The sequence below is a fragment of the Pavona decussata genome, unplaced genomic scaffold, assembly GCF_977016875.1.
Source record: "Pavona decussata unplaced genomic scaffold, jaPavDecu1.1 SCAFFOLD_165, whole genome shotgun sequence".
Classification (NCBI taxonomy): domain Eukaryota; kingdom Metazoa; phylum Cnidaria; class Anthozoa; order Scleractinia; family Agariciidae; genus Pavona; species Pavona decussata.
Window position 1 is genome coordinate 127,617 of NW_028145576.1, and position 24,942 is coordinate 152,558.

General features: G+C 37.1%; 1 protein-coding gene across 1 annotated transcript in view; it reads left to right on the forward strand.

Annotated features, from left to right (window-relative positions):
• The window catches only part of LOC146464313 (uncharacterized), a 205,964-nt gene that overhangs the window by 97,014 nt on the left and 84,008 nt on the right, over nt 1-24,942 (forward strand). The window contains exons 11-17 of the mRNA XM_085129932.1: nt 10,796-10,918; nt 11,198-11,320; nt 11,871-11,993; nt 12,214-12,336; nt 12,891-13,013; nt 13,427-13,510; nt 23,509-23,622. Coding sequence (XP_084986058.1) covers nt 10,796-10,918; nt 11,198-11,320; nt 11,871-11,993; nt 12,214-12,336; nt 12,891-13,013; nt 13,427-13,510; nt 23,509-23,622 — 813 coding nt within the window. The remainder of the gene's footprint in view (nt 1-10,795; nt 10,919-11,197; nt 11,321-11,870; nt 11,994-12,213; nt 12,337-12,890; nt 13,014-13,426; nt 13,511-23,508; nt 23,623-24,942) is intronic.

The following is a 24,942-nucleotide window of genomic DNA, read 5'->3' on the forward strand; positions in this document are numbered from 1 at the left end:
TGAGGAAGAGTGTCTTTCCGTTTTTCCTTCCCTTTCTAACATTTCTTCTTTTTCTCTTAACTTTTTTTGCCAAAAAAAAGTCGAAAACAGACACAGTTGTCTTCCTTCTAAAATCTTAACAAACATCTTTAAATAGCTTCGTTAAGTTAGCTAATGACAAGTTCCTGTTTTCAACTGACGAGAGAACTGTCTAGATGCCAACTGATCGCATTTTCATTGGCTTAAAATGACAGGTGCGATGTTCAAATAAACCTACGCTAAAACTCTACTGGTGCTGAGAACAATAAGTTGCTATCGACAAGCTATCTGTTTGCGCTTCCTTTCAAAAATCAACATTTGTAGCCGACGAGTTGTCGGTGCAGCTTCGATAGAAACGAAAGAAAATCATGGATTCCAAGCCCCAGCTTTACATTTTTCTAACGGTTTTATCATTGAGAGTTGTTTCCGCCTGCTTGGATGGTAAGTTTCATTTTCTCAAATCGTTTGGCAGTTGTGTCTTTTTTTTTTTTTTTCTTTCAGCTTCTGCCTTTTTTCTGAAATATTTTATGCATTGATAAAATTGGCACCAGTACGTTGCGTATTTGAGGGAAGAAAGCGCCAAATTTTTGTCACATAGCAGAGCCTTCATGGTTTAAAATAAATCACGCTTTAAAATTCATTCCTTATTTTTTTTCCTTTGTAAAGTAAGGAGTCGCAAAATATTTCAGTTTAGGAGTTCTCATAATATACTCGATTTTTATCCAATATTCTGTTCAAATCGATATAGCTCAAAAACAGAGTTCGTAATTATTCAGAATTGTATAGCACGTTTTTATGTCATAATTTCAAATCTGAGTTAGCAGAAAAGGTTTGTTTTATATTTCAGCTTCACCTTTTACCAGACTTGTTTGTCGAGATTATTAGCTGTTATAAAACTCACGCAATATTTTACCAGTTGGATATATCTTCTCATTACAAATGCATGATTGAAAAGGGAACAGCAAATTATAGTGATAGTTCATCCTATCTTGAAATACCTTCAATGTGATTGTTAGAAATGTCGGGTTGCCAAATTCCTGCTGTTAACCTAAATTTCGTAAGCATGATCTAGACATATTTCAGTGTTATATTAAAAAGGAAACAGCTAATTAAAGGGACGCCATTATCGCCGATAGTACATCCTTATTTTTAATACCTTTATCGTGATTGTAAGAAATGTTAAGTTGGCAAATTCCTTCTGTTAACCTAAATTTCGTTCAAATACGAACAGGTTAAAAATATTTTTCCAAAATATTGAGGAGTTCTGTTGACATGTGGAAAAAACTCCACGACAGGTAATTGCTTATCTGGTCGTCTACTCGACAATTAACTTTCCGTGACTACATTTTACCAATATTACCAGTATTTTGTCAATACTACCAATATTTTGTTTCATTGCTCCTTTTTATTACCAAACCCTAATTTTTTAGGTTGACATTATCGTAAAAACGAACCTGGCAACCTGCTTTGTTAATGAGGCAATTTCTTGTCTCTCGACGATGTACACTTCAATTAATAAACAAGCGCAGTAAAAATCTACACCGAGGACTTTCCAGCTGGATTTCAAGAAAACAAAACATTTTTGTTAGGTTCTTATTGTTTTGCACTCCGAAGACGCAAATACTTCAGACCTTCTGACTCTGATAGTCCATCTCACTTTCATACCTTGAAAGGTATGAATAATGAAAAATATGACCTCATATTCCTTAGTTATTTTCTGTTCATGCCGGTTTCACTTTGAACCTTTATTTATAAAAGCAAATTAAAATAGCGGAATTGCAGAGTAGACTTAGGTAGACGACATCGATTGACTACCACTCAGTTTTTTCGTATGTTTTAAATTCTGTCGCACCATTCTTGTCGTCATTTGTAATGCTCAAAAAATGTTCATCATATTCCAGTTCGTCGGATTTAGCGGCTTGATATTTAACCCTGCCTCGACGTAGCGCCGAGTTATTTATAATCATATAACATAACAATAGTTGGCGGGCGTAAATATGTTTTTTACCCGAATCAGGCTTATTTTAGAATGAGTTCTATAAAAATGTGAGAGGGCATTCAGAAAAGGAATCAAAGACAGTACAATAAACGATATCTGAAACGCTGCCAGCGTAGCGTCGGCGTTTATTTTATTGTCCAAATCAAAGCTTTTATTGTCATATAAGCTTAAGACTTTGGCTGAACATCACTAAATCTGCCAAAAGAATCTTTGCTTCTAATTTTTCAAAATTAAAATTACATCATTTCGTAAACAAGGATGAAATAGTAAATTACAAGTTTTAAAATTAATTGCGCAACTTGCTAAAATGAGCGGGTTTCGTTCGACGAAGGCAAATTTACATTCACCTCTCCGTCTACAATGGAGCTACTACAGGCACTATTTCCATCATCCCCCACGAGTTTCTATAAGTTCTCTACATCTAGCAAAGACGCCTGAGAATTTGTTTCTTCGTTAGGTTTTTGAGCCATTTTGTAGCTCAAAACAATTTCTTTGCAGATGGCCGCGCTTCCAGTCAAACAAGCGAGAAAACGGCGCGAACAGTTAAATGGTTTCCAGTTCTGACTGGCTGACTACGTTATTTTCTTCTTTCTTATTGGTTAGAGCAGAGGGCTAAAGTATATTTTAGCCACTAAATTCTCCATTTTAGAAAGCAAATACGCCGCAATGCCCGACGAAATTGTTATAATCACTCTATATCCAACAAGCGCGAATAAAATAATTGTTACGTGCACAATAGAGCAGCCAAGAAATGTTGACGAAGGCGATTTAATGACCACTATTTTCTCGGTTATATTATAATTCCTGTTATCACACGGCTGCTAAGCCAGTCATCTATGGAATTGCATTTTCCAGTTATCCAGATTTTAATGATCACTGTACACCCACAAAGATACAAATTTCAAGAAATTAAAGATACATTTTCTCGCCAAAATTTTATCTACCAACCCAAACTACCAATGTCATCTATGCTTACAGTAAAGCTGCAAACATGATTGTCAAACACTGTTGCGATATTTTGCCAGAAATAGTAACGTTAGTTTACATAACAACAGGGGCACACAACGGTTTGTTTCAGTGAAATATCTTTTCGGAGGGACTTAATCATCTTAGATCGATGGGATTTAGATTGAAAAAGGCTGACTTTTTTTTTTTTTTTTTTTTGCCAAAATGCCATCCCAAATTTACACTGTAGAGCTAGTCTCCTTTGGTTTACACATGTTAACAGAGGCATGTGTTGTTTTAAAGTGCAAAATAAGGCAGGCTAGCATTATCGGAAAACCAATCTCATCTAAAGAATCCAACCAGACCCGACGGTGTGGTGTTAGTTAATGCAAATTTGTTTTTTAAAAGGCTGTAAAACAATTTGAAATACAGCATTTGGGATTGGATTTTGTAATTTTTTTGTTTTGTTTCAATTTTTGTTTCTTTGTGCCGCTTAAGTTGGGATATAATTTCCGGTAAGGTAGGTATACTTATCCCGACACCTAAAGAGAAACGTGAAAGAATCCTGTCAATCAAAGCATGACATTCCAACAATTGCCTATTTAAGCTGTAGTTTTATAACGCATGTCTCGTTTGGTTTGACTGGACAAGTAATTCAACACGTAGGCTTTTTGAAAACGTCCAACCACTGTGAGGACAACCTTTCTTTTTTTTCATCTAGATACTTCCAAAAGAAATCACACTTTTCACTTTTTGTCTCATCAGTTTCAATTTAATTGGAATCTTTCAGGTGAATGTCGTGAACTGGCCTTCCCTTCGTTTTACTTCTTTGCTAACAAGCGTCTGGAGAATCACAACATAACCACTGTCAGAGTCCGAGATATGAATGCTTGTGAACTGCGTTGTTACCATGAACCCAACTGCGTCAGTATCAATTTTAACTATACAGCAAATGCCAAGGGAACATACAGATGTGACTTGAACAACGCTACTCATGTAGGACATGACAAGGAGTTTGTACACACAGATGGCTACTTATACCGTGGGGCAGATGTAGGTTCTTCTTCTTCTTCTTCTTCTTCTTCTTCTTCTTCTTCTTCTTCTTCTTCTTCTTCTTCTTCTTCTTCTTCTTCTTCTTCTTCTTCTTCTTCTTCTTCTTCTTCTTCTTCTTCTTCTTCTTCTTCTTCTTCTTCTTCTTCTTCTTCTCCTTCTTTTTTTTCCGCTTGTTACTTTCCAGGCTTTCGTAGTTTGTCTTAGGGAAGTGGTCAACACTACTATACCCGACCAGGACCCACCGAACCACAGAATAGATGGTGGTCTCTGCCTGCACCCTTTTTCTGAACGTCAAGTTATGATGTTTAATTGCATAGTCACCTGTCTATGCTGCAGTAAAAAAAAAACAGTGACAATGAGATTCAAACCTCACTTTTATTGTTTATCTTAAAGTGCGGACTATTGCTAGCTAGTTTCCTCCTCTCATCCCTTTTCTTCTTTTTTGCCTTTGAAATTTTTATCCTAAGCGAATACTAAGCGTAAAGTAGTGCTCCTCCTAAATATTTGCTCATTACAATTTTTTTATCGATCAAAGAGTATTGTTCATCTCTGTTAATATTCCCATTCATACTTTATTTTTATTATTTTGTAGAGTGCTTGTGATAGTGCCCCTTGCCATAACGGTGGTACCTGTCAATCTGGATTCACAGATAAAGGATACCGGTGTTTGTGTCTGCCTGGATTTATGTTTGCACACTGCAAACAGGGTAAGGAGCAAATTTCCTCAATCATCTAGTATTGTTCGTCTGCAAATCCAACAGCTTTCTTGTGATAAATAGTATCAAATATTGGATAATTTTCCAAGCATGGAAGTGAAATGTCATTGCTTACTATTTGATTGCTTTTTCAGCAGCTTCTCTCTCAATTCCTTTTCCTAACCGTTTTCTTAATATTTCTGACGTGAATCGAACCAACACGCTAAAGACGCAAACAAATTTCGTCGGGCAAATTGCTACTCCTGAAGGTCTCATAATTGACAGTCTTGTTGTTCTATTGCTTTAAAAGTTAATGTTAACTGCAAATATATTAATTTTTTTGAGTCAACAATTTTTATTTGTCTTACATAACTCAGTTTTACACTACTTACAATAATTACGATACTTACACTGTTGACGATACTTATTAACTATACATACAATATCTACACTACATACAAACTAACGCTATGACTGCTTATGAACAATCACAAGTTACATCCAAAAATACTTAAAAGACTATGCTTAGACATCTAACACTACTTTTTGATTACAAAAGAGTTACATTTTAAAGCATCTTTTTTTTTTTTTTTTCAAAACATCGAAGTGTGCATAATTAAACGAGACAAGCCCATTTGCGATAGTAAGTAGACAGGCAATCATATTCAGTCGCGATCTCTTTGAGAATTTCAAGTTTTCCTTGGATAAGCAGAAGAAAGTTTTGAAAATTTAATTCATCTCCACGGAGGCTTGTGCAGTAAAAAGCTATATTTTGCAATTAATATATAAGCAATAGTTAAGTACCTGCCAATGTTTTGTCCCGTCGAACCAGCCGTAAAGAATGTGGCTTCCAGATAATTTATCATTTCCCTTGTTTTTTTGTACCAAACGTTTTGGAACGAGGTCCAAAACTCGGCTAAGGTAACGCAATTTATCAGTAAGTGGGTCAAAGTTTTCTCCGTGGCATAACATAAGTTACAAGTAGCATCTTCCATTAAATCATCACGAAAAAGTGTGGTACGGGCTGTAAGAACATTATGAATCACTTTGTATTGAAACATTATTTTCACCTCCTTGGTGACTGTAAATGACATGAGATAGGCCTTTTGGATAGTACTTTCTGTAAATCCGTGGCGAAGAATCTTGTGTTAAGCAGTGCGAGGATTGAAAACTCCTTTTAGGAGACAGGAGTAGAAGTAACTGGTGGTAAGGGTGTTGGGAGTGGCACTGGGTTTGGTAGTCGGCGTAGGGTTTGTGAGTCTTACTTTCCAATGTTTTGGGATTGCATTAACAAGGCAATAATATTTTGTAAAAGGTACATTCATTTGGAATTTTCGTCCAAATTCATTCAAATCCAGAAAAACACCTTCTTGGTTTAATTGGTAAATCCCCTATTTTGGTAATCCCGGCGTCGAACAAATTTTAGTAGAACAGAGGTTTATTATCTACGAGGATGTTACAGTTATTCCATGGTACTTCATTTTTAAGTTGTGTTGTGATAACGTAGCCTGAAGACTTCTCAAACTCGCACCAATAGTCGTTAATGTTTATATAGAATGTGGGAAGATTTTTTTAGATCAAGTGTGTTTGTTGCGTAATTGCACTTTGTTAGGAAGGATAAGCTTCCGTGTTTGTGTATGTGGTGATTGGGGATTATTTTCCAGGAAGCACGTAAGTCGTCATGAATTGTGTTCATCCAAGCAATTCTGAGAGCTTTTTCCATGATTTTGGGATCAAACGCTTTTAATCCGCCGTTTTTCTTTTCCCCAATTATGGTGGCACTTAGGAGGCTTAGGAGGGGGCTTCCCCGCTCATATAAAGTTGAAAATAGTTTATTTATCTCTTGGGTGTAGTGGATCTGGATAGTTTGAGAGTTCGTTTACTGCGCAAGCAATTTCACTATCTTTCATTGGTGTTTTGACAAACGCATCTTGGGCCTTGTTGCTTTCAAGAACTCTGGATCTGTTATGATACTAAACGGTTTTTTTTTTCAGCCAGATTTAAGGCTTCTGGAAGTTATTGCTTTCTACTTCTTCTATCTTTTTGTCTACCAGAGAGATAAAATTGCTCGATGCACTTTGTGAGCTCGGTTTTCTCAAACGCTTTTCTCCATCTCTTCAAGACGAGTCAAGTACTCTGTTTAATTGTTGCGAGAACCAATCTAAGAAAACACTTTTTGTTATTTCCGAGCTTTTGCTAGAATACGGAACAATACAAAAGTCTTGCGAAAATTTTTTTTTTTGCTGAACTGTAATTTGCCAGTTTATAAACAAAAAGATATCGATCAGTAAAAGTTTTTGCACTAGCCATTAAAAATCTTGGCAGCAAAATTGGTTGCCTCTTTGTGTTTTATGAAACAGCATATAAATAATTATAAATAATTAGGTGTACTTGTAAGGTCATTGCTTTTTGAAAGCGCTCTGCCATTTTTCTTCCCGATACACGAAATCACGTATATCGCAGGATATCTGTTATGATCGGACAACGTATATTAAGTTTACCATGACCATATTTTGGCAGTGTTACAATATGTTGAATATATAATAATTTGGTATATCCGAACTAGCTGCTAAGATTATGGGTGTTCACTTTGGTCTTGAGATTTTTGTGTAACCATTATCTGTGTCCAATATTTTTTTATAGACGTTAACGAATGTGCGTATGGAAGACGCATCCATAATTGCAGCCTCAACGCAGAGTGTATCAACACCAATGGATCGTACTTCTGCAAGTGTCACCTAGGGTACACTGGAGACGGCTTCAATTGCACAGGTGAAATTGACCTGTCCATAATCCATAACGCGTTAGGTAGCTGCCCTTCTAGCTGTGATTAGACCCTCACTATTATTATTATTATTATTATTATTATTATTATTATTATTGTTGGTATTATTATTATTATTATTATTATTATTATTATTATTTTTATTATTATTATTTATATTTTCACATGAAGTATGTGAAATAGACATACAAACAGAGCTTAACAGCTACTGAAATAGAAAGTTCTAATAAGAAGTCTCCGTAAAAACGTTGCAGATAAGAAATCTCTACTGACATTTCCCTCTTTTATGTGTATGCCTGAGCTTGTATGTCATTTAAGGTTATATTGTTTTCCTTTTGTTGTCTTCTTTTGATCATTGGCTTGTTTGTTTGTTTGTTTGTTTTAATGTTCCAGTAGTTATATAACCAGTAATCTTTTATTGCTTTATTCTATCCTGTTTATATTTGTTTAAAGGTAGCGGATAGATTCAATAATTCAACTAATGTTCTATTAACACTTTCTGTAAATGTAAACAAGTATACACCGGAGGTCTCAACTGATGGTGATGCTTAGGCCATTATATCTTTGCATCCCGGAGTCATTTCCTATTAAACGTATTTCAGATATTAACGAGTGTGGAGAAGAAACACACAACTGCTTTTCTTCTCATTCATTTTGCTGCCAGAATGTCGTCACCATATCAAGGCACACGTGGTCTCATAGTAATAGTGTTTCTTTGAGAAGTTCCTTCTTATTGTGAATGGTTGCTAAGCCAAGATATTATTGGAACAATTTAAAATTTCATTCAACTCCCGAAGGTGTCTTGGCACAGTTCAGTAGCTGCAAGGTCGCTGAAATAGGTGTATATCTATTTATTTAGTTTTCCTTAAAAGATGCTTCTCTCGTTGTGGAAGCTGGTATAGCTGCTCTTAGGGTAGTGATAACTGATAAATGATCAGTCACGGTTAACCGCAGACAATGTAATTTCATGCAGGACGAGTAATGACTAGATCAATTTTGTGTCCAAGTTCATATGTGGACTGATTAAGAGAAAGTCTTCGTAAAAACGTTCTGGTCGCTCTGACACTCTGGTAGAAGACTATACGCGGAGATGATTACACAGTGCGATCCAAATCTTCTCAATCATCTAGTTGATTTCTTCTATAAATCCAACATACTCGACTCGTTGTGGAAATACTAGCAAATATTAAATAATTTGCCACGCGTGGAAGTGAAATTGTCATTTTTAATTATTTGATTGCCTGTTTAGCAGCTTCTATCTCTATTCCTTTTTCTGACCGTTTCCTTACTTTTATACATACATATACATACATACATACTTTATTGTTACCTCCCCAATGGGGCTTTTCAGGAACAATTATTTAAATACTTAAGTTACTAATAACTACACAATTAAAATTAATCAAATTTAAAAAACAATTACAACATTATCTAAACTTACTAATCGAGAAAAATACTAAAAATAAATGAAGTTCAGGAAGTATTTACAAAATTGTCTAAAAGCTTATTCTTTAAGGTACGTTTAAAAACTTGAACAGAACGGCTTGATTTAAAAAGGGGGTCTAAATTGTTCCAAAGTCCAACAGTTCTGTAATAAAATGTTCTTTGACCTGAGGCTGTTTTAAAAAGAGGTACATTAAGCTTTAGGCCACTCCTAGTTGTACGCTTGGTAACTTGCTCGCGGGTAATGAATTGGGACGTCAGATATTTGGGGGCGTGTCCGGAAATGCATTTAAAAGTCATGGTAGCTTGGCGGTAGTATAGTTCGTCCTTAACGGGTAACCAAGACAAATTTTTCAAGTGGGGAGTTACATGATCGTACTTTCTCGCGCCACTAACGATTCGACAAGCGAAGTTCTGCACAGCCTGCAATTTCCGTATATTTTTCTCTGTGGTATTTGCCCAGACGTTCGAGCAGTAGTACAACTTACTGAAAATTAAGGCGTTTATCACGGTTAACAACGACGTTCTGTCAAGACAGTGTTTGACACGATTAATTTGCGCAAGGCGTGCGATACATTCCGATACTGTGGTCTTAATATGATCATCAAATGTTAAGTTCGAATCCAAAATCACGCCGAGATCCTTGGCTGATTGTACAGGGAAGATGTTTCCCAACAAAGACAAACGAAACTCATGGAGCTTCGAAGTCATCTGTCGGCTCCCGAAAACAATTAATTTCGTCTTGTCTGGATTTAGTAATAGCCGATTTCTGAAGCACCAGTTCCGCACCCCGAGGAGTTCTTCGTTCATCTCCTCAACAATCCGTTGGGTGTCTTGTGAATGAAAAGAAACAAACAATATTGTATCGTCTACGTAGCATTCAGTAGAGCAATTCCGTGGAGCTTCTGGTAGATCATTAAAGTATATACTAAATAATAAGGGGCCCAGGATGCTGCCCTGAGGTACTCCATATTCAATCGGTATTGGATTGGAAACAGTGGAGTGAATTCGTACAACTTGATATCTATTTGTGAGATAGCTGTTAAACCATTGTAGCACACTAGTTGAGGCGCCAACGTCTTGTAGTTTTCGTAACAGTATTTGGTGGTCGACACTATCAAACGCTTTGCTCATATCTAGAAGAACACAGGTAGTTAATTTCTTATGATCTATTCCTTTAAGAAATGCATCAGTCGTGCGAAGTAATGATGTTTCAGTAGAGTGCCATTTTTTGCTTCCGTTTTGTTTTGTCGTCAGCCTCTTCTTCGTTGTCAAATAGGTGACAAACTGATTATAAGCGACTCTCTCACAGACCTTTGACAACACAGGTAGTAGCGAAATTGGTCTATTATTGTTAGGAAGTTCGTGATTGCCTTGTTTGGGAATAGGTGTTATTTCGGCTGTTTTCCAGATCCCTGGGAATGTTGAAGATGAAAGAGAAGCATTGATGATTGATGTAACAAAAGGGAGTATAATCGGCAGGCAGTCTTTGATGACTGGAGTTGGCACTTTATCAATCCCAGGAGCCTTATTAGAAGGCATTGCATTTATAATGTCCTCGACTTGTTTACATTCAACAGAAACGCGCAAAACAATTCCGTCGTGCAGATGGCTACTCCTGAAGATCTCATAAATGAAAGTCTCGTTGCTTCTATTGCTTTTAAAGTTAATGTTTACGGCAAATACGTTAACTAAATCAAGACCAAAACACTCATAAATCTTAACAAAAAGCAATTTCTAACAGCGATATAAAAATTAAGATTTCATTTATTTCATTTTCCACACTGATGGTACACTAGGTTTCTTTTCCATTAGTTTTCATTTATCTTCGTTTTTTGTTTCCCTTTATTACTGCAGATATTAACGAGTGCGCGTCAGGAACACACAACTGTAGCAAGTATGCCTTATGTAACAACACCCAAGGATCATTCAACTGCACGTGCAAGCAAGGGTATACTGGCGACGGATACAACTGTACAGGTGAACATGACCGCGCTTTGTTTCTCTTATTGTTTAAAACAGCCATTACTTAAAAGGAGTACAAGTCAAAACCAGTTTCCATTTGGTAACGCGCAAATATTACCGGTCTTGGCATTACCGGTAATATTTTGACTTGCCCACTTGCCCAGTTACTAGACCTAATTCTCTGCTACAGCCTGGCTAGCATTCTCCATTTTAACATCTCTATTCGATGATTTACAAGACAGTGCACTTTTTAACTATCTGAGAGCAAGCGTTATCCATTTCGCCTCATTTCAGATATAGATGAATGCGTGACAGGAACACACGACTGCAGTAATGATACCGCGTGTAACAACACCAAAGGAGGATTCAATTGCACGTGCAAAGCTGGATTCACACGAGACGGAAAAAACTGTACAGGTTAAGATTCCATGATTTGTTTGTTATTCTCATTAGAACTATGTTCTTTGTTTGCGCTTTAAAGTTCTGTGCTATTCCCAGGACATAATATTATACTAAAAAAGGATAAGAATGTGAAAAGAAAGAAGATGTAAGCTTGATATTCTCTCAATGCGCTACCTAAACACTATTCTGTTTATGAGGTCGAGGAGTGACAAACATTCTTCATTCAATTTCGTTTTCTTTTAAATTTAATAGAGGAAGAAACGTCTGGTTAAATTAAACATTTTAATCGCTTATCCCTGGATATCATTCATTCCAAACAGCTGGTCTTTTCTTTTTAGGGCCGAACTTTGATCATCTGCAATCAGTAAACCAAACCACCACTTTGACAGATATCGCAATTGTTGTAATATGTTGTGGATTTTTTTTAGTTCCAATTTACACCTGTAATTTTTTCATTATTTAAGGCCTACGCTACTTTCTTCGGATGAGTTGAGTATTTTTGTTCCTTTTTTTTTATAATTCTCTTTAAATGCACAGAGATTTGTTTAAAATTGTTTTCTTTCAGATGTCGACGAGTGTGAAGAAGGAAAACACAACTGCAGTGCAAATGCTATTTGTAACAACACCAACGGATCGTACAACTGCACATGCAGACCAGAGTACACTGGGGACGGGAAAAACTGCACGGGTAGATAAGGGTTGACATTTCTTCACACTGCCCGCTCAAGTGGAACAGCTAATACCTTGAAACATGAATTGTCATTTTCTGCAAGCGCAATCACACGAAATCTCCATTATATTTTTATATTTCTTGTCTGTCGCTGGAGATGCTGTTGCTGGGGATGGGCCTACTGGTACTAGAGGTATTTCGTTAAATCATTTTTATCATCCTTTTCACCTCATTTCAGATATAGATGAATGCGTGATAGGAACACATAACTGCAGTAATGATACTGAGTGTAACAACACCGAAGGAGGATTCAATTGCATGTGCAAAGCTGGATTCACAGGAGACGGAAAAAACTGTACAGGTTAAGATTCTATGATTTGTTTGTTATTCTCATTAGAACTATGCTCTTTGTTTGCGCTTTTTACTTCTGTACTATGGTAATAATTCCCAGGACATAATATTACACTAAAAAGGATAAGAAAGTGAGAAGAAAAATTATATAAGCTTGATATTCTCTTAATGTGCTATCTAAACACTATTCTGTTCATGAAGTCGAGGAGTGACAAACATTCATCATTCGATTTCGTTTTCTTTCAATTTTAATGGCAGAAGAAACGTCTGGTTAAATTCAAAATTTTAATCGCTAATCCCTTGATATCATTCATTCTAAACAGCTGGTCTTTTATTTTAAGGTCGAACTTTGATCAACCGCAATCAGTAAACAAAACCACCACTTTGACAGATATCGAAATTGTTATATTACGTTGTGGATTTTTTTAGTTCCAATTGACGGCTGTAATTCTTTTTTTTATTTAAGGCGTACGCCAGTTTCTTCGGATGAGTGAAGTATTTTTGTTCCTTTTTTCTAATTCTCTTTAAATGGACAGAGATTTGTTTAAAATTGTTTTCTTTCAGATGTCGACGAGTGTGAAGAAGAAAAACACAACTGCAGTGCAAATGCCGTTTGTAACAACACCAACGGATCGTACAACTGCACATGCAGACCAGAGTACACTGGGGACGGGAAAAACTGCACAGGTAGATAGGGGTTGACATTTCTTCACACTGTCCGCTCAAGTGGTACAGCTACGGTAATACCTTCCAACCCGAATTGTCATTTTCTGCATGTGTATGCCTGAGCTTGTATGTCATTTAAGGTTATACTGTTTTCCTTTTGTTGTTTTCTTTTGATCATTGGCTTGTTTGTTTGTTTGTTTGTTTGTTTGTTTTAACGTTCCAGTATTATATAACCAGTAATTTTTTATTGCTTTATTTTATTCTGTTTACATTTGTTTAGAGGTAGCAGATAGATTCAATAATTCAAGTAATGTTGTACTAACACGTTCTGTGAATGTAAACAAGTGTACACAGGAGAAGGTCTCAACTGATGGTGATGCTCAGGCCATTACATCATTACATCACGGGGTCATTTCTCATTTAACCTATTTCAGATATTAACGAGTGTGAAGAAGGAACACACAACTGCAGTACCAGAGCCGCTTGCATTAATACTGAAGGATCATTCACTTGCAGAGGTATTGTTTACACTTCCGGTTTCGTCTTACAACTAGACTTCCGGTGACTTAAGGAGCCTCGTAGCAGTTTTTCTAGACTTAGGGTGGAAATTTTGAAATCACAATCTCGGATAGAATATAAACTTCGTTCTCCTTCATACTACATCATCATTTCAACATATGATCAAAGTTAATTTTCTCATCAGTTACCAAGTAACAACTGTTATCATAGCAACGGTAGCGCATAGCCTCTCATTTTAAACATTGTCGATTATCTCGAAATCTACTCAGACACTTTATGACGAAACTTTAGGGATTTAAACTACTCAATCTAGACAACTTGTAGGCGAAATTAGAAACAAATCTTTAAAAGCGTTGTCAAGTTGATAATAAATCGACTTTTATGGAGTGATTTTGTTTATTGGCGATCGAACATCTGGGAATTTTTTACGACACCCGAGACCGGAAATCCGACCCGAAATGACAGTTCTCGAGTAATCGATGACTACACTAACATCTCTTTAGTTCTAAGGCCGTAAAAATAATCGAATAGCTTTTCAAACTCACGCTTTTTGAAGAGAAATCCGTGCCAGGTTTTCGTGTGTTTGCTATATTAGTTGAAGTCCTGGATGTTGAAATGAACAATTTGAAAAGGACAGGTCATAGGGCGGTTTACAACAATAAAAGGTATATATTTTTAGTGCATGCGCAGCAAACTGCCCATCAACAATAACAACAACAATGTAATACAGCGGGCAAAATTACTGAATGCTAATTTGTTGTAACGGAGGGCATTTTTTTCTTAATTTTCCTTTCACGGAGGGAAAGATTACTTTATACTCCTGATAGGCCAAGCGGCGAAAATACTCGCTCCTCATTAGCTGAGCACGCCAGTTCTACGTTTTGTTGGTTTCTTTAATTTGTTTTGTTTCCAAAAACAACGAGTTCTTTGAGGCTCATTGTAGTTCGACTCTTTAAGCCAACTTGTTTCTACAAAAAATACATTGAAATTAAGTGCTGCAGCTAGAAATGAAATTCCTAAAGGTTATGTTTCGTGTCTCTTACAAGAAACAGCAATAGATTATTTGTGCCAAACCTTGCATCGGATTGATATTTGTTTGGCTGAGAAACTGAAATCAGTCATGACGACCAAGAGCTTTCACCTCGCTACTACTTCTTACAACTAATAATAACCGAGCATAACAGTGCCCCCTTGATGGGACGAAGTAGTAGGTCAAATTTAGAGAAAGAAATTACTCCGTAAGTTCCTTCTTTGAATCCACCGTTTGCTATTTTTATCGATCTATTTTCGTGGATTTTCAAGCAGTAGGAAGCTTCAAAGCGGAGGACAACAATTAGTTGATGCCTAACCTTAAGTTTAATCGTTGTTAGTTTGCTGCTGATTTAAACTTGTATTCTCTCTTGATTACACGTGTAGCGTCCTTGTTTCGACTCAAGGTTTTAAGAACAAGTGATGTTACATGCGTAGCGTGCTAGTGACTGTCTCGACTTAGGGCTTAAAGAACGAGTTATGTTACATGTGTAACGTGCGTGTATCGACTCCCGGTTTTAAGAACTAGTTGTATTACATATAAATCGTTCAAGTCTTGGCTTAGGGCTTAAAGAAGGAGTTACGTTACAGGTGCAGTGTGCTTGTTTTGGCTCATGACACCACTAGACTTCCGGAGATTCCGTCGGAATAGATGTGTTTCCAATGGATCCGATGGACGCCATCGGACAACTTTCCAACCCTCCTCAAAGTATTGTTTACACTCCCGGTTTCATCTTATAACTAGACTTCCGGTGACTTAAGTGGACTCGACTGAACTTCCGGTTTTATTGCACAACTAGACTTCATTGCCTTAATAGCTTGGGACCAGGCCACACACTACGCACAGCATTCGAAATTTAATATACCAAAACCACAAAAACGTAAGCATGAAATCTGAATGAATTAGCTAATTTAAACTTAAACCAGTGCACCATTAAAGTATAAGGGGGTTGGTTCTAAAGAAACTGTGTTGCTGCGTTGGTGAGCAGTGGATACTAAATGTTTGGTTTTATCAACAGAGTTGATCATGTATTCTGGTCACAGCACTGAGATTCGATTGCTGACGTATCGGACGTTATCCCTTCGTCGGAGCGAATTAATGCTAATTTTTACTTCTTCTACTGTAGTTACATTTTCTATTTCCTTTCGCAATCTCAACACTGTGTTTGGTGAGATTGTAAAATGTACGATTTAAATGGTTTGAGTCAAAACTTAATATCTTTAGTCGGCAAGTTATGATTGTCTGAGTGAGTGTAGTCCTGAGGAGGACCGTTGTTAATGACATTGGCATTTGAAAGACACTGAAACAGATTTTAAAATATCTTGGAAGATATTAAAGCATGCTACTCCGTACAACCCTGTTTCCAACCGATATAATTTGTGCCTATGGGAGAAGTATTTTATAATTTGCAGACCTGATTTATCCACACTGAACAAACGAAATGAACTCATTACTTCCTGTAGACACGCAAACAAATTTCTCCTTAAAAATTTAAAGCTGCCACGTAATTAATCCCATTTTAACGCGTTTTTTTTTTTTGTTTATCCGTAACAGAAACCATTGTAAACTCAAACTTTTCATTTCCGGTCATCTAAAATATATGTATTTGTCAGTGTCACGCTTACTTCCATTGCCACGCGGATTTAAGCGCCTATTGTTTAGAAGTAGAAACCACTGTAATCTAATACTTTTCCACTCATTCAGTTTACATTTTTACCAGCTTTACGATGCAATTTTACATTTCGCTCTTTACCTGATGAGTGCCGGGTTGTGCGGTACGAAACTATATAGTAATAAATATGCCAAGTCAAATCTTCAGGCTACTTGGCATATTTATTACTATATAGTTTACATATATACAGCAAAGTAAAGGCTAACTAGTTCCTTGCATTCATCATATCCTAAAATAACCGGTAAAATTGAGGCTTTAAGCCCTTGTACTAACATCAGTTACATTGCTAGACAAAACAACTGTGATTTAGAAAAGTAGGGCTAGCAAAAAAAGTCCATATTTTCATCATTCGACTTATATTATTGTAATAATTATTTTATTAGCGAGTGTTTTAGCTCAAATTGTTCAGAACGGGTTGACGTTCTCCTTTGTATCATTAATCACTTCAGGATAAACTGTAGCAACCAAACAAACAAGAAAGGATGCCTCCAGAAGTTGTATTTTAGGAAAAAAATCATGTCAGTTTACAAGTGCCACAAGCGAAGGCTAAATAGTTCGTTGCATTCATCATATCCTTAAATAACTGGTAAAGTTGAGGCTTAAGCCCTTCTACTAATATCAATTACATTTCTTGACAAAATGGCTGTGATTTAAACAAGTGTTTAAGCTCAAATTGTTTATAACGGGTTGATATTCTCTTTTGTATCATTAATCACTTCGGATAAACCTTAGCAACCAAAAAAACAAGAAAGGGTTGTATTTTAGGAAAGAAATCATGTCACTTTACAAGTGCCACAAAGCAAAGGCTAAATAGTTCGTTGCATTCATCATATCCTGAAATAACTGGTAAAGTTGAGGCTTTAAGCCCTTCTACTAACATCAGTTACATTTCTTGACAAAACAGCTGTGATTTAGACAAGCAGGGCTAGCAAAAATAGCTTATATTTTCATCAGTTGACTTACATTATTTTAATATATGTCTGGATTTGTAAGAACATACCCCCAGAAATTTTAAAAAGCACATTTTGAAACTTTCTAGGCTGATGGAATATGCTAGTCCAGAACAAGACTTTAATTAGGACTCATCGCAAGAAAGCAAGGTCAAAAAACACTTTAGAAGGCTTGTCTCTGAAAGTAGACATGACACTGACATTTCAGGACTGACATGGAACGGCCTATTTGTTGAGAAAACAAGCCGGCAAAAACTTTTTAACGGCCATGAGCAGCTTTGAGCAGGAACAAAATTCCACCCAGGGGTCCTCTTAATATTGTGCGAGAGGTGTCATCGTATGCCAGGACATGTAACATGAAACAGCCACAGAGTATTGTAGTCACGCAGTATCATCTTGCGCTTTCGAGACAAACTCGTTCCTTGCGACGCGCAGTGTTTTCCGGAGTGGTATTGTATTATTTTCCACGGTCAACTACCGATTTTGCCATTGGTTTGCCTTCGTTTTCATAACATTTCCCGGCCCAGACTGTCACAAAGGAATGGAATTTTTTGTATTTATCGATAATTGCGGCGGGCAGCAAGTTAATTTATTGAATAACAGCAGACCACTTCCTCTGCTCGGGGATTGACCTTTACACATGCATATTCGACTTGGTAAGTTGTATCTACCAGAAAGCCGAGGAAAATAGTTCTTGGGTCATTCGTTTTTATTTTCTTCACCAAGGAATGCGATGCTCAGATAAATCGACGCCAGCATCGATAAAATAATGTACCTCTGAAATTGAATTGTATTAGTGTGAATTGTCCCAGCTTTGTCTGTCTTTGAATTTGGCTGACAAATTTCCTCTCAGCATTTAACGCAATTATCATAGGATTGAAATGTCGACAAGCAACGTATACGTTTAGGAATTAGAACGATATTTTGGAAGGATGTACCTCTTCAGACCATTGCCGAGAGTCGAAGTCTTGTTGAATCTTTGTTATTATGGCGGGAAACTGATCGAGGTTGGGAAACTCGCGCGTATTCGACATGGATTCACGATCATATAAAAGCAAGGCAAGGCATTGGTGAGTAGTGAAATTTGTAAATAGACTATATCAATTTTCAGATTCTGTTTTTTGAACTTATTGTATTGCATAGCTTGGCTCTTAGTCATTTATTTGTTGCACTGTTTTAATCTCCCGCGCGCCACATTAATTCAATCATCATCGCGCGATATTAATCCTGTTCTGCTTTACTTGGGTAGTCAGTTTTTATTGAACTGTTGTTATCTGTCGAGTAGACTGCTTTACTTGGGTAGTCAGTTCTTCCCAGAACTGTTGTTATCTGTCGAGCAAACTGCTTTACTTGGGTAGTCAGTTCTTTATTAAGCTGTTGTTATCTGTCGAGCAGAACATTAACCGGCCGGGCTAACCTCGCGCGATGAACACTAACTTAGGTTCTGCTTTAGCTTATCGAACAGAATTCTCTGCTTCCACTAATTAATATCGCAATGACCAATTCTGCTCTACTTGGGTAGTCAGCTTTCTTTTCAGTAAGCTGTTGTTATCTGTCGGGCAAGATATTAATCTAGCTTGTTTTAATATTCTGCTTTGTAATATTTTGCTTCTGCGTTGCGCATAGCTGCTCTGTCGAGTACAAATGTAAGCTAATGTAGTATACAGTAAAACTGCCTTGTAGTCCCAATTCTTTATAACTCTTTATGAGAGGAATACCAACCTCGCACTCGAGTTTATGAACTATTTCTTTTTTCTTCCATTTTAGGGACGTCCGAATGCAACGCGCGGAGACAATCACTTGCTTTGTATCATTAATGTACAGTTGTATTACTTTTCTTTCTTTCTTTTTTTTGTAGAAAATTTTTGTTTAATATGATTACAACGTTCACAAAAACACAGTGTCGAGCGCGGCTTGTGCTACAAAAATATTGTTTCATTTTGTGCAGTAAATAAAGGTCCCAAACCCTGTGCCGCGATTCTACTGCTTTTGGCAGGAATTGTTTGCTTTTGTTCTTTGATTCGATGTTCTTTTAAAATGCTAAATCGCCCAGTTGCCTATTTTGAGTTGTTCATATTATATTAAGTCTGTGCCCTGGAGTTACTATTTGAGCAAAAGAACCATGTCTTACAAAAAGCGTAAGAACCTTCGTTACTGGTTACCGTTCGCGTGGATAAAACGAAAGCATTCCTCGCGCGTTCGATCTGCACAAACCACGATGTCTGGAATTCTGTTTCTCTCTGCGTGACTGCTGGAACTCCGCACGTGTGAAAAAAGACCATTCCGACCATGAATTATAACGCGCAAAGGTGCAAAACGGTTTCTCTTGTTGCAGTTAATGATAAGCCATTGGTGATTTCAACTCACCGTAAGCTCATTAGCATACATTTTTTTCTTCACCTATGCTCATCATGCTACGTACTCAGAAAATCTCACTCAAAAGCCGGTCTTTTTAGCGCTCAAGTTTAGCTTTCTAATACAGAATCGGCTTCATCAGAGCAAGACAGCGTTTCAAATTGATTTTTCATGTTCATGCTAGATTCATGCAACGACGCGAATCACACCGATCGAACATCTAGAAATTATTTATGACACTCGAGACCGGAAATCCGACCCAAAACCGCACTTCTCGACTAATCGATCACTAGCCTAACAATGCTACAGTTATAAGGGTGAAAAATATTCGAATAGCTTTTCAAACTCACCCTTTTTGAAGAGAAAATCCTTGCCGATTCTTGCTCGTGTTTCGCCATTTGACTCAAGTCCCGGATGTTAGTTATTGTTTCATTTAGACATCATGAATTTGAACCCCAAGAAAGTTATTTTGTAACTAACAGATGAATGACCACCCGAAGCCACAGGTCACCCAGACTAACGGTAAACGAAAAAATGGGCGATTCAATGTTCTCTTAGGATTCCTCTCACCCGGGAAACAAAAGAAAGGTAACAGTTTTCGAAGGGGGTACGTTGTTTCATTGCTCGGTTTATCAGTCATTTATACCAGAAATGCGATATTTGTGGTCATCTGCCTGTAAAAGAAAAAATAAAAAGAACTAGCTAAAGAATGTAGTGATCTTCATCAGTAAGTGTACTGATATACACCGTATTCACAAATGGCGGATGCGCGGGAAAAAACTGGCACTAGGCATCAAAACGAGGCGTTTTAGGATAAACAAAAAATAATTTGCCTGCGAGTACAAGCTCACAGAGAGAATATTTAGCTGATAAGCTCTTAAACAGCAAGTTTTTCAGATCGCTGGTTTTATTCCGAACGAGAGAGGTCTAGTGTTTCTTGGTTCGTTTCTTGTAGCAATCCCAAATGCAAAATAGACGATCACGGAAACAAATCGATTTTTGTTTCCGAAGGATTCAACTTTCGAGTACAGATGGATAGAGATACTACAGAAGTTTGTTTGGTATGTCTTTCGGAATCCGAAGGTAAGATAGGTCTTGAAAGAAACAAAATGAACATACAAAAGGATGCATTTCTAACGAGAGTTGCGTGATCAACTTCGTATCGGACGTTCCGAGCGCAAGAGAGACTACAACCATTTGGCTAAACCGCTATAATACTAAGAAAAAAAAGACGAAGACGACAACGAAAAGACGTGAAGGATGTGGAGAGAAACGGCTGGACGAATAATTTAAAAAGAAGCAAAAGGTGAACCAAGACTTGTCTGTTTCGATTCATTTATATTGTAGCCGTACTGTAAACAACAAGCAGAGAATGCAGTCCCCTCAAAATTCATAATTTGTTAAATCAATCAAGTCATCAAAATCCAACTGTTTAATAATGGAACAAGCTCAGAAGGAACATTTCTTGCCTGAATGAGAAAACTGTATTCCGTGAAACAGGCCAGGGACTAGAGAACACAGCATTGTGACTTTTTAACCGGCATTTCGGTTGAAATCATTAAAGATTTGCATACTTAATTAGGTAATTTGTCAGAATAATATTAGATTATCGTATTTCGCTTTACACTGGACTCCTAAACTTGCCATTCTTTGTAATGCAGTTACAATATAACGCATTTGAGAGTGACATTCCTGAATTTCCTTGCAGGATCGTTTTCTTAAAATTGATACCTTACTTCCAGTAGTTCCTCTTGACTTTGGTAACTGCCACATTTTCAATGACTTGCATGAATCTTGGCCAATCTTGCGATGCACGATATCTTTTTTTATTCGGGGGAAAAGCGCCTAAAATGTACCGAAATATTTAAGTCTTGGCTCACATATTGCTTCCTTACATGTAGTTAAACTTTTCTTTCAGTATCTTCCCTCCACCTCCTTTTGTTTTCGTTTTTTAGGCATTAGAACTGTTCACAATAGTAGGAGTCGGTTTCTGTAGCTTTTGTGATCGGAACTTCCGAGTAGTAATCACCACGCAACCCTCTTTGGAACTGCGTCCGTTTGTAGATTCATTTTCTTTCCTTCGAAACCTGTTTTAATTCCCTTTCCAAAAAATACATTGAATAAACCTTTGTGGCTCCTGCTAGAGTGAAGATTTTTCTAACAACTTTTCATATTTTCTGTAGACATTACACTCGAAGGTTTGAAACAAACAATCTAACTCAGTTTTTTCCCGTGAGTGTCTAGTTTGCATTTGAGATTGCTACAAGAAGCCAACCAATAAATAATAAACACTAGAACTTGAACTCGTTCGGACTAAGTGATCAGAAAAACTCAATTTTTAGAACTCAGCACTTATCGACCCTCTAGAAGCTTGCATTCGCTGGAAATTTTTTTTGTTTATCCTAAAACGCCTCGTTTTGATGCGTAGTGCCAGTCTTTTCCGCGCGTGTCCGCCATTTGTGAATACGGTGTATTGTTTCAGATCTTATCCTTCCGGTAAAGCTCCTAACAACACCCGGCGCGCAAACGAATTCGAGAATAGATAAATTAAAAGGATTTTAGCACGGGAAAAAGAACGTTCCTAAAGGTATCGCTATCTTAATTGTTGCTGTCGTTGTTGTTACCTTGAGTATGCACTTGTTCAGTAATCAAACATTTTCGCATTTCACCCTGTGCCACCTCCTAAAATGTCCATGACATTGCATTGCGTAATGAACGAAAAGCTGCCTGCAATGGAAGATCGACTGTAAGCGCCGACATTTTTTAGCCATTCTAACTAGTGGCAATCAGATTTAATATTTTTGTGTACTATAAACCAAGCAATACTTCACAAATGACTAAGCCGTCGAAGAAGATGCAGTCGTGATGAAATGCAACGAAAGTCGATCAAAGATTGGTATTCGACAACTGAACTGAACTGAATACGTTGACAGTTTGTGCAGTGTGCATCGGACGTTACATACAGAGCTCAAGCTTATACGACGAACGACCAGAGAATCGTGCCTAAATGGCCTTTTGACCTGTCTTTTACAGCATATTATTAGGTTAGAACATTTCGAAATGTTTTTCTATGTGCTTATTTTAACCTAATATGGGTTACGACATGTGCACGGACTAAAATTTGTCTGCCTCCCAACTTCATAGTTTACCGCGGGAGGTCAAATATTTGCATTTTTGACGGACTTTGAAAAGCTCTCGCGTCGCTCTTAATCGTTTGCCCAAAGAAATTTTTGCAGAAATCTATAGACCATCCTTTTAACATTCAACCACCAGAAGTTTAATCCATTTGAAGGGTTTCGCACATCGTGAAAATTAATTTTATTCAGAAAGTACTTTTACTGCAGTGAATTGTATTCCTTCGAAATTAAATTATTTCGTATACTCAGAACATCACAATATTTTCCAAAATCATTTAGAGATTGTAAAAAAAGGATGTGAGTGTTTTTAACGCGGTAGAATGATTGTTTTTGCACGCAAGACTCTCAAACCCGTGTAAGCGCCTCAAATGACGATTTTAATGGATTTTCGTTATTTGCATTTTTCTTTGAAGTAAAAAGATATTTCACTGAAAAAAAAACTATGCAGTCATTTTAGTAATATCCTAACCAGTACTTCTACGTTGAAATAGATTACTCGGAGTTAATGGGAGAACTCCAGATCATAGGCACATTAATTCCCTTCACGAACAACCTCGCAGTCGGTAAGAAAACTGTTATACGGCTTTACATGACGTAATAAAATCTTGCATTACAAAATACGTACCAGACAACACAACCTATCCACAGAAGTTATATTTCTATATGATAGTGGCAATACACACATTATTGATGAAAATATACTATCACAAAGAATTACGCTTTGCTTACTTAAATTTGTGAGGGTCATTGTATTGCGGCACTCGATTTCTTCCTTTTTGTTGTTTTGTTTGCTCATGCGAAATTTGTTCCCTTTGAGGTTTGAAAATTTCACATTTTTAACATTACCTTGCAGAAATTCGATCATGTGATTCGAGTGCGTGCTTGAATGGCGGAAGCTGCACTGATGAACCAGGAGGAAGCTACAGATGCCAATGCAAGAGCGGATACGGTGGTCCAACATGTGAAGGTTTGTACGGGAAAATTTCCTTATGCTTGGAAACTAGCTAGAGTTTCCCCAATATCCAAAGAAGGTCTGAAGACTGATCCTAGTAATTAAAGACCGATTTCAGTTCTGCCTGTTGTTAGCAAACTAATTGAAAGAGTTGTTTTTAACCAACTACACAATTGTACCAATGAAAATTATTTGGGGACTGGGGACTGCCATGGCGGAGTGAGGACGCTTCTAAAATCGCTGCCGCAAAATTTGTTCTTGAGAGCTCTTATATGGCCCAAGTTTTAAGCAGACTTAAACGTAAAGAAAGGGGAAGCAGCAGTTCTACTGAAAGCGAAACGTCATCTCCACAAGAGAAAGAATTTGTGATACAGACGAAGTTGCAGCAGCGGACATGTCGAAGAACGTCGCTTCGAAGCTACAACTGATACTAGAAAAGCTTGAAATAATAGATAAGAAAATGGAAGACGTCATAGAGAAAGTAGAGAGTTTAGAGAAGGCTATGATAGGCGTTCAGTCAGAAGTCACTGCCCTAAAGGAAAGAGTGGTATCGATCGAAGGCGAAATAAAAGAAATGGACTATTAAAATACAAAAAAAAATTGAAAATTATTTGTTAACTGAAACTCAATCTGGCTTCAGACCCATGTTTTCTTCTGAGACAGTTTATTGGAGGTCACAAATGAACTGTATTGGAATTTGGAAAAAAAAATGTTATAGGTGGCATAATATTTCTAGATTTGAAAAAAGCCTTTGACACCATGATTTTACCATGATATCCTGTTAGGAAAGCTTAGGCTCTACGAGGTCGGTTCCCAATCTATTGACTGGTTTCAGTCCTATCTGTTTGGCCAAAGACAGGTGACTTTTATGGATGGAGTACAATCTGATTTCTGTAATCTGACATGTGGCATTCCACAGGACTCTATACTATTCTGGGACCTTTGCTATTTTAATTCTATTTATATCAATGATCTCCCATCATGTAATTGTTTTGCAAACCGAAAATGTATGCAAATGATACTACTCTTACCTCGTCTACGGAGGACCTATGTGTCCATGAATTGTGATATGAAATCAGTTCAATCACAGTTGATAGCAAATAAGTTGACTTTTGAAAGTCAAGAAAACAAAGTACATGCTCATAGGGAGTAAACTTAAACTATCCCAAATTCAAGAAAAGTTTACTGTTAGGGTCAGTAATATACCACTTGCGCGGCTTGTCGAATATAAATCACTTGGAGTTCACATTGATGATTCTCTTACATGGCATCCACATATTGACGCTATCTCAAAGAAAATTTAGGCCGCTCTTGCAGTCTTGAGGCGTGTTAGTC